The sequence below is a fragment of the Cariama cristata genome, unplaced genomic scaffold, assembly GCF_000690535.1.
Source record: "Cariama cristata isolate BGI_N322 unplaced genomic scaffold, ASM69053v1 scaffold35868, whole genome shotgun sequence".
Taxonomy (NCBI): Eukaryota; Metazoa; Chordata; class Aves; order Cariamiformes; family Cariamidae; genus Cariama; species Cariama cristata.
The window spans coordinates 13,046-23,506 of NW_009633573.1; the positions used below are offsets into that span (position 1 = coordinate 13,046).

The 10,461-nt window shown below is 46.5% G+C and overlaps 1 protein-coding gene across 1 annotated transcript in view; it reads right to left on the reverse strand.

Annotated features, from left to right (window-relative positions):
- LOC104166756 (protein unc-80 homolog) overlaps positions 1-10,461 on the reverse strand; it is a 56,804-nt gene that overhangs the window by 9,518 nt on the left and 36,825 nt on the right. The window contains exons 27-32 of the mRNA XM_009706804.1: positions 8,830-8,953; positions 7,873-8,079; positions 6,161-6,345; positions 5,201-5,366; positions 4,140-4,319; positions 2,013-2,151 (exon numbers count right to left, since the gene is read on the reverse strand). Of these exons, the coding sequence (XP_009705106.1) occupies positions 2,013-2,151; positions 4,140-4,319; positions 5,201-5,366; positions 6,161-6,345; positions 7,873-8,079; positions 8,830-8,953 (1,001 nt within the window). The remainder of the gene's footprint in view (positions 1-2,012; positions 2,152-4,139; positions 4,320-5,200; positions 5,367-6,160; positions 6,346-7,872; positions 8,080-8,829; positions 8,954-10,461) is intronic.

Genomic DNA, 10,461 nt, shown 5'->3' on the forward strand with positions numbered 1-10,461 from the left:
AATGCAAAAAGCATGCGATTGTCTCTGTTTTCAAGGGAAAAAAAAATATCAAAGGAATAATAAAAGTAAAAAAAAAAAAAAAGGACGGTAACATTAATTGGTCTCGCACGCTCAACATATATGACTCAGAGGAGCTGAAAGAACATCTGACAACAGGAGCCGTCTTTAGAGGGAGTCTAAGCTACGTGGAGACTTCTACATCTCTGCTGAGAACTGGGGAGCTGAGCAGTTCGGTAGGATGTGTTTCCACAGGAAATAAGGGCAGCGAACTGTTTTCAAAGCCCTTTTCCTGCAGCATTTTCATTTATTCCGGTTCTCTTTACTTCCAGCTTCATAGAAAGCTTTTTTCTCTGCCCTTCCCCACGAGCCACTTCTTCCTAAGGGAGGGCTAATCTGTCTCCCACGAGCTATAGACCACTCTCCTTCTGGTACGACTCTAAGGACAAACGTCTGGAAAACAAGGTCTCGTAGTGCAATGAAACTGTAAGTAAACAGCTGGCGTGGATCCTGGCAAGTGAGTACACAATCACATTGCTTTTCTATGCTTCAGCCATTTGGGCAGGAGCAGCCTTCTCAGCCCATAGGAAAAAACATGAAAGAAAGAAAGCAGTCTGCTGGGTTACCAGCAGGAAAGCAATAACAATATTACTTAACATTAATTAGTTTACATTTGTGAGGCAGTCTGAAAGCCCAGAGACCGTCCATAACTAAAAAGGGCATGACGTTGTGGACTGTGAGTATGCTTGCTGAGCTTGTACTTTACCTACACAGACGAAAAGCGATTCTCCTGATATACCATGTACTTAAAAGTAGAGAGCAAAGCTCTGCGGTAATTAAAGTCTTTTTTTCTCAGCATCACCGTGACTTGGGATTGCACAAAACAAACACTGCTATCAGTCAGCTGTGACTCTTACCAAGTTTATGCATTGAAGATGGTAGTGAAAGATTGAGGAAAATGCAGTCTTGCATATTAATTTTTCAAGAAACAAAGGGGCTGAATCAATTGAGTTCAGAAGTCAAATGAGTTCCTGTAAGCCCTTTTGTGAAAACTCCCAGATAAAAATCTGTGTAACTTCTCTCTTGTAAATCACTTCTCCTATCTCTGCTGGTATATACCACAGCTGTTACTTTTCCTTCATGTATCAAGGTTATTTCTTTAATTCCAAGCAAGACTGGGGAGGGAACAATGTTCTTTGATTTTCCAAGGCTGGTCAAGAGATAATGTAGAATTTATTCTTTAAAGGTTCAAAGGAAATAACATAAATTATTCTGTCAATTGTCAGACTTCCTTGGATAACTATGTCACAGACAAATAAAACAATAAACACTGCTTGCTTAGAAAAAAAAGTCACATTTAAATGGAAAACTTCTGTCTATATCTTCTAAAGATGTACATTTCTCAAATTCCAATCTCGTTCTCACCACTCCCTGTTAACCAGGAATAAGGCATTCAAAGTTATTTCTATCAACAAGTATATTGCTGGTTTTAAACAGTATTAAATCCCATCTTTGAACTTGACATTCAGTTTCTCTGATGAGCTAGTTACTGTTTGAGGAAGGACAAAGACTACATGGAAGAAAACAAAGTAAATCAAACAGGATGAGCCTCTGCCTCCCTTCCCATCTTCTCAGGATTCCTCCCCACTCCCTACGCAGACTGTGTACAGTCTCCTGGTTCAATGCATAACCCCAACATCACATCTTTTCTTTTTGCTATCCATGGTAGTAGCAGAGGAAAATAATAGTGCTGAGGGGTTCTGAAGCTGTTTAAGATGAAGGTTTGTATGGATGGCAGATTGTTCTTATGGACCTTACACAACACAGATCATCCTGGAAAAGCATTCTTTCCAACCCTGCACCCTTGGTCCAACACTATTTCAGGATGAATAAATTTAGCATCACTAGGCTGGCACCGATTCTACTATTCCACATCTCTGATGTACACATAATGTACCTGCGCCATTTCTGCTCTCATGAATCTAATGGGAAAGGCGAAAAGCCCATGTTGTTACCTTTGGCTGGGTAACATGCCCACCTCAGCCTGAGGTGCAGACACGCTGGAGAGATGGCTGGAGAACCGCCTCCTCCCAATGGCACCCATAAGGTATGCTTCTTGTTCACTTACCACACTAGGCATGCTCAAGGAGTCATCTAGAAAGAAAGAAAAAACAGGAAAGGAGAGGAAACAAACACCCCTAACCCCACCTATATATTTGCAGTTGTCAAGAGATAAGAGGATGCCAAAGGTATACCCAGCATTTACTTACCAAGACCCCAAGCCTGCAAATTTGAATATTTCCATTAGGTTTTACAGTCACAGTTCAGAAAGACATTATGCATAAAACCCTGCAGGATGAGGAACCCAGCACACATGGGGCAGGGATTTATGTACGCTTTCAGCTTATATGGCTCTCAGGAAAACCTGTCTGGGGAATTCAGCTTCCACTCGGGCTTAATTCCTGCGATTAATAAATTGTTTGTTAATACCCAGTGTTTTCTGGCATAAAAGTTGTAAGTGGACATTTTGCTGGTGTGAAATAAACTGCTGCTATGACATAGCAAAGCACCGTTACAAAAGATAAAATACATAACAGCAAAATGCAGAACTGACACCCTTTAACACCTTTTGGGACATGCATTTTAAAATATCACCAAACAATTGGATAAATTGACTCAAATACATCATACTGCAACTCAATTATGTAGATTGTGATCAGGACTGCTTGAAATTTTCAGTGCTGTTTCAAATGATATAAAGTACCTGGAAAGAAATGACTCTGTTGTGGTTTTTACAACAACAACTTCTAATTACAAATAAACAAATGAAACAAAGGGGAAGTTTTGTGTAATTTTCTCTTTTCTTTTTGACCATTTCCAGTTTTGATAAACTGAAATATTTTATGGCAGCATTAAGCCAAGGCAGGGCTGCGCTAATACTGCCGCAAGAAATAGGAAGATAGCACTCATCGTTCCACACAGTGGCTCATAATTCATCTGAGGCTGAAATCAGAGTTTGCCACAGCGAGTAAGTATCTGAGCGATGTCTCAGCAGTACAATACTGGGTGGATTGTACAATGTTTAGTGATGAACCCAGCCACAATAAAGTTGGGCTGAGCCTGGAAAGTTTCAGGCTAACTGTTCTTTCCCATCTGCTGTAACTGCACAGGCCTGTCTTTTGAGCTACCCATTTTCACTCCTTTTGTTTCGTATCTTTGGGGAATAGTCAGCAGTCCTCAAATACAGAAGTGAAGCGCCTGAGTTTCAGGCACTGAGGCAACCAACCGTTGCAGCACCAGAAGACAGTATCCCTGCTAAAGTAGGAGGAAGCCCAAGCCTGATGACATGTGAGCAGTTTTCTACCCTGGCTTTCAGTGATGGACAACTCAGAAGCAGATGGACAGCTCAGAAGCAGAGAGAAGGCAAAATTCCAAGAATAACATGAAACTCAGCTGAAATGACAAAGCAACATTCAGGTCATTGCAAATTAGTGCCCAAAAGATTCACTGTCCCATTCCTTCTAAACTGGCACCAGAAAGCCTGGTAACCCCAGAATCTGCTAGCTGCCCAAAAGGGAGATCAAGCTTTTGTTATGCGTAGGTTTAAGGCTTAATTTCCTCTTTGTTAATCGAGTGACACAAGCACACAGACATTCCACTCTGCAGAGAGTCACAGCTGGATCCCATGCAGCACAAGGACAACATATTCCACGTCGGAGCATCTGGACAGAAGCAATGAGCAGGAAGTACTAAGATCCTGCAGGAACAGGATCCTAACTACAGACCCAGTCACAGCCCCTGCCTACTGCCATGATGAAGGTCAAAGGGAGGACAGATTGCCAAATGCCTGGTCAGCACTGTGAGGACTGCAGGTCAGCCCAGGTCTCGTACACTAAAAATTTGCCTGTGCCCTTCCCTTTTCCCTATCCAGAGCTCAGGAGGGAATGAGGAGGTGTGAAACAACGCAAGTTTTAACAGCATGAACGGTGTAGCAACCACACCAGTTTCTTAGCCTTGTGACCCTATGGGCCTTTTGTTCACCCTGGGACGGGGACAACTGTCTTCCCCTCCCAGCCGTCCTCTGGGGCAGCAAGAAAACACCTTCAACGTTGGGGGCTTAGCTCGAATCAGTAGCCACGTACTTTCTTCATCCTCCTCATCTGTGCGGCTCAGCGTGTCCTGCGAGGCCTGCTGGGAAGGCTCGCTGTCCTGCTCCCAGACCGTGCCAGTGCCGGTGTTGGAGCGGGACATGGTGGCCAGGCTCAGGCGGTAAGCGGAGGTGGAGGTGCCCACGGTGCTGACAGATGTCTTCCCTTGGTAAGCTGCGCAAGAGTGGGAAAAGCAAACCCAGGTCAGTGACGGCACTGGAAATCAATCACCAGCCAAGCATCCCTGGCACATCGGGGACCTGATTCTGCCCAGACTAGAGGGGCAGGAGTTGGCAGAGGTGATAAAACAGGAACAGATGCTCTGGCTCATCTCACCTCTCCAAAATTCCTGTCTGTTTTTCTCATGCCGTCTGGCTTTCGCCTTTAACCTTAGCGCCGCATTTTCCAGATCGGCTTCAACATTTAGCAGCAAGGCAAATTATTACCAGGGAAAAAAAAAGACTGAGGCATTTTCTTTTGAATTTGTCGTCTTTTCTTAAGAACAAAGCACACAAAATCTCTTGCCATGTGTAAGTAGTGGCTGCCATCTCGTGGCAACGAGGGCGACGGGTACAGGAGAACAGTGTCCCCTCAGAAGACAGAGTTGAGTCCACCCTCGGCTTGGGGTGCTGATCTGGACCTCACAGCAGAGAAAAATCAGAAGAGGAGAAAGGAGGAGACAGATCTGCTCCTGACAGACCGACAGACGTTTCTGCACGAGCAGCTCCGGATTTATGGAGATGTAGGTCGGGGCTTGCTGCGTTGTGGGCTGGGGCTGCACAAACCACCTGCGACAGTGGGAAATAGGGCTCAGACTTAGCGGAAGAAACGGGCAGGACAAGGTGCATGTTACAACTCACTTGGACTTCTGCTGGCTGTCCGGTGGCAAGGCTGGGCTGGGCACAGGGCCTGAGCCAGGGGTGGGCTGTCGGGGTGGGGATTGCCGCATTCCCCTCCTAGGTAGCGGGCAGGTCTGCCTCACAAGTTAATTTACAGGCAAGCCAGCTGGCCAGACTGGGCTGATGGCCCCCTTAGCTCTCCCCTCTCCTCCTTACCAGACCCGCTGTGCACTGCTTCCTTCAGGATCTTCAGCTCGCTATTGAATTCGGCAATGAGGGAGCTCTTGCAGAGCGGGCGCGGTATGAACCGTCTCTCCAGCTGGTCGGCGATGTGCTGTCGGGCAGTCAGCTCCTCGTGGTTCTCGGCAGGCTGGGCCAGCAGCTGCAAAATTGGGACATGTTAGCATTGCAGGGAAACAATGCCCAGGGAACTGGGACTAGTCTCCAGACCAGCATGAGCCTGCAGCCAGCAAACTGTCCTCTTTGTAGGCATGAGGTTTTGACTCCAGCTATGAGGCTTCCACCTGTCTTTCTGTGACAGACTTATATTTGATTGAACAGATATCAAAACCTCGCTGACATTGGTACATGGGGATGAGGGCTTCCTTATGCTAAGCTCTGCCCTCAGACATAAGACAGCTCCTTCCTCCAAGATGATTTACTCTGGCCAAGTGGTGAGACACAGTAGGCTAAATAAGGTGGAGCACCATGTGCTAGTCTACCTGGTAAGCAGGGAAGAGCTGTGATTAACTTAAGCCCTGTCTGCCTCAGCCTAGCAGCTGTCAGTCCATCCACAAAAGTCCTGTCAGAACCTTCACCCAAGAGATGGAAAGCAGAGTGGTCCTTCCTGGCTGTTAGCTGGATTGCCAGGCTCCGTGCAGAAGAGAGATTTCTGGAAGATTTCTGCCAACTATGCCAACCCCCTCCTAGGTTCAGAGCATCCACACTAATTCTAAGTGCTTTGAGTGTCTTTGTTGCAAAATTAAGTCTACATGGTCTAGGAAAAAGCCCTGTGATTTCATTTCAAAGGGTTCTCAGGTCTACTAACTTCTGAAAAGTCACCCCCTACATAAACATGCAGTTCTTCCGGGAGCGCTGTTCCTCTGTTCTCAGCAGGGGAATAAAGGATATCTTGCCTTCAGGGAGTGATCTATCAGGAGCCAAAGTAACTGTTACCTTGCACTGGATGAAGGGCCGAAGGAGCACAAAGATAGGGATCCGTGTTCGTACGATAAAGTCGAGGAAATCCCACAGGGCCAGCCCTCCCACCTTCCGCAGTGCCATCTCTTTGACTTGGAGGCTCAGCCAGTACCACTGGCTGTCCAGTTGGCGTTCAAAGCAAACAAGGATCACCTTCAAGGCTACAGGGGAACACACACCAGCAAATGGCAGTCAGAGATGTTATCAGCGTCCCTTACAAGCATTGAGGGAGGAATGGGGGTCCACAGTGGGCACGAACCTACACAGGCATGCACGCATGCACGTGCACATGCACACCCACACACCTCTGAGTCACAACTGCCCTTTCAATCTGTCTCCAAACGCAGCAGGGAAGGAGGGTGACTTTCTTATAATAAAGGCCTCGGGATCAGGACCAAGAGTCCCATTTTGACAGTAATTTTCCTACTTCACACCTAAGTTCCTCTGTATTTTCTTGCTCTAGCTTCCCCTCACTCTCCCTGCAGAGTTCTTTTGTCTTCCTGGAATTCAGATATTTTGAAAGCAGCTCAGGGGGGAATACAGCCCTGGCTGATCAGACAGTCTCAAAAATCTTGATCAAGCACATCCACACAAAGGGTCACCCTGTGAGCACAATAACCTCCAGGTTATTTATGGGGTAATGAAAAGAACCTTCCTAGCAGTGCAGCTGCATGAGTCACGGCCAAACTGTAATCTAAACAAAAATACGGTCCACTAAGCGAGGGGCCATAATTCACGAGAGCACTAACAGCGATGAGGTTCAAAACAATGCTCTATATTAAAGTGGGCAGTGACCAACAGTTAGCTCAGTTAGCTCACAGGAGAGACAAGGCATCTCCCCCTTTCCATGCTCCCCTGGTCTGGAACAAAGAGAGGCGCCTGGGAATTGTTGGGGGAAAGTTGACTACTCCATCTCTCTTGATGGGATGACCAAGACAACTCAGCCATCACACATCTGTATCCAGGTTTGTTGGGGTGGGGAGCTAAATCAGTCGTGAACTGCCATTTTTTCATCAGTGTGACCCCATTCCTCAGACATGGGTTAACACAGACCTGAATAGAAGCCTTCGGATAAATGCCCTCACAAAATCAGAAACAGAGAAGCTGTTTGAAGGAGTGAGAGTTTTGAGACCAAACTCTCCCCATATAGCCCCAATAACTTGCGGTGCTGCTGCATCTCCAATTTGATTATTTTTTTCTTTCCTTTCACCTGTGAGTCATATGTGAGACAACATAGTACTGCCTTGCAGCAGCATACAGCGAGCAGAGGGAATACCGGTCAGTAAGGAGCGTACGTGCGCAGGGCCAGCAGGCAGACAGACTGCATCACATCTCACCCTAGCTAGCCAAGGGCCAGTGAAGCTGTGACATGAGGGGCTGACAGGCAGCCTGACTTGCCTTTTGTGGCTTCACTGCTATATTCTGGCAGTATGAAAACTGAGCTACTTCTGCCTGTCCTGCCATCTCCTCCAGCTGCAGTGCAAACACTGCTCACGTTGCAACATATTCCAGAGATACTCCTGGCTTCACGCTCTGGCCTGGCCCCTCGTTCGGGACAAGACCTAAAGCAGCTCCGAAGAGCTCAACTAGCTCCTGCCCAAGACGGTTTTCTTTGGTGCTGTCTACAGCCTGGAACGCTCCATTTTACCTCTGTCTCTTCTCAGCGGTCAGCAGAAGCCATCACTCACCCAGGTAGGCAGCCTGGCTGGTGGACTCTGCGAGCCCTTCCCGCCGCAGGTCCTTCCCCGCATCCCCTGGGGTGGAGCAATGGGCAGGGGAGCTCTCCAGCATAAAATTCTTGCTGCGGGAAGTGCTGATGATGCGAGGTGGCAGGAGGATATTGATAACAGTCTGGAGCAGCAGCAGGACCTCAGGCTGCTCCAGCCAGGGGCTGTCTGAGATGCATTGGGAGGGGAGAGAGAGAGAAAGATCAGGCTACATCCCATCAAAGACACCCAAAAGATCCAGACCCTGTTCAGTTTCCAAAACGGGGTGCAATCACAAACGTCCCCTAAGCCAAAATTCCGTCCCCCACACCTTGTTATGCTGCTTCTCCTCCTGCAAGCAAAGGCAAAGTTTATTTTAGCACCAACACAAACACACACGAACACAGAGCTGCACAGCACAAAGAAATGTCCCGTATAGCGGTCTCGTGATCTCACTTCCTTTTGACACTCCCCTCTCCCTTCATGCTTTGCTTTCATTTAGGGATTTACCAGCGATCACCCTCTACAGAAGAAAGCAAGGAGCAGGATCGGTGCCAGACAAGTGGCACGGATTGGGCAGACTGTGACCCACAGGGGCACACAATTTCTGTGACCTCTGCTCCCCTCTGTGGCTGCTGCTACAACAGATTTCTCTCGCCCTGCACTCTGGTTCCAAAAGAAGGAGCACACCTGTGTAAGACCTGACTCAAGAAGCATGGCACAGCTGAAACAGAAGAAACAACAACAACAACAACAACTTCTCCCAATGGGGCTCTTTTCAGTCTTGGGACCAAAGGGTGCTTTGCTGACACACTGCCAGGGACAGAAAACCAAATTAAAAAAAACCCAAAAATAAAAAATCAACAGAGGGCAGGGAAAGTGCAAACATCAGTTGTCAGAAAAGGGGGAGAAAAATTCTTTTTGTTAAATTAGTCAGACCTTTGCTTCCAGATCCTACTGTGAGCACAAATGGAATCAGTAGGTTTAAAAGCATTCCTTCCCTTCTTTCCTGATTGGTGAATGGGGAGACGACATGGCTTAGGGGGAAATCTTCTTTCAAAGCCTGTGCAGTAATAATAAGAAAGGATTAAACGATTTCATCAGCAGATCACGCACACAAGTTACTGCAGGGAATGACAATCCCCCAGGCACCCTGTTTACACAGTACACCGCCAGCATCGATGACCAGATTCAATTAGAAGCCCTATCTCAATTAGACACCACTTAGTCAGGAGTAAAAAGAATTCAGAGAGTAACATAGGTGTCACCTGCTTTTGTCACAGCCAAGATGTAAGAAGCCCAGGTTCCTAACTCATAGATATTAACAAAATCAGATGTATCCCACAGGCGTCAGCTGAGTGCTAGTCCCAGACTTTGCCCTGCTGTGAATGGCATCAGGATCTGACCCAGACTATGAAGGATTAAAAAAAGGAACAGAGGAAATTGCATAAATGACATAATCTAAATATTCCGCTGTCCGAACATGGAGGTTATTCCCAAACACACTTTTTGTTCTGCCTCACTTTTTTGCTGCCCCATCATCCTCCCTAACACAAAGAATGAACTCCTGAAAAATAAACAAAATGCACGTTTACTTCTTGACGGATAGTCAAGCCTAAATTGAGAGGTCTTTCATCTTCTTTGGAGGAGGTAATACAAATGAGTGTTGCTAGAACCTCTGCTCATTTACAGCTTCCCAGTTGCTACAGACTTAGCTGTGAAATGCAACTGAACCTTGCAGCCCCTCAAGCTTGCAGACCTGGGCTGAGAAATTCCAGGAGAAGATGTTTTCTGATGGGGTGTGAAGTACTTCTGCTTCATATCCTGCTGGAAGTATTAGGAATTATGACTACTCATGTGTTTTTCTGACATGTTTGGTTTTCATTACATTTAAAGCCCAGGAATGAATGAACAGGGAGAAGAGGATAATAAAAGTGAAAACTCCCAATACTTTTAAAAAATTATTAACTTGGTATCTGGTTTTTAAAAAGAGAAAAGATCTCAGAGAAGGTGAAAGTGGCCCTTTTTTTGCTTTTGATTAAAGAACCATTACCTCAGAGCTGGAAGAAATCTGTCCTCTCTCTGTGTCAGTTGGTAGCAAAAAGTCCTTTTGTGCCTCATGCTCTGGGGGACAGAACTGTGTTTTGGTCCCTATAAGCCTTCCTTCCCAAGCCATCCCGCAGCTCCGAAGTACCTGCTCAAGTATTCAACAGGATGTGCCAAGGCATATTTTAAAATGCAAGTTGGAGCTAGATTAGGAAATTTGTCCCTTCTTTGGTCACCATTCTGTCTGATTTCATGCCAATGGGGAGGGAAAGGGATACAGAGGCAGAAAGACTCCGTAATAGTTATGGCATTGCTACGAGAAAGGAATAGTGATGAAATTCTCCATAAAGTCCAGGATGGGTTTTTGAGGGGGGTTTTTGTTTATTCTGGACAACAAGGATGTTATTGAGTCAGCAGCTGAAAAGCCAAGTTGCCCTGCTTTTTTGAGCTGGCACACTGTGTGACCAGCTCAGGTAAGAGCAGAAGAGCACAAACTCCACTCTGAGTTGCACACACGGTCCCACA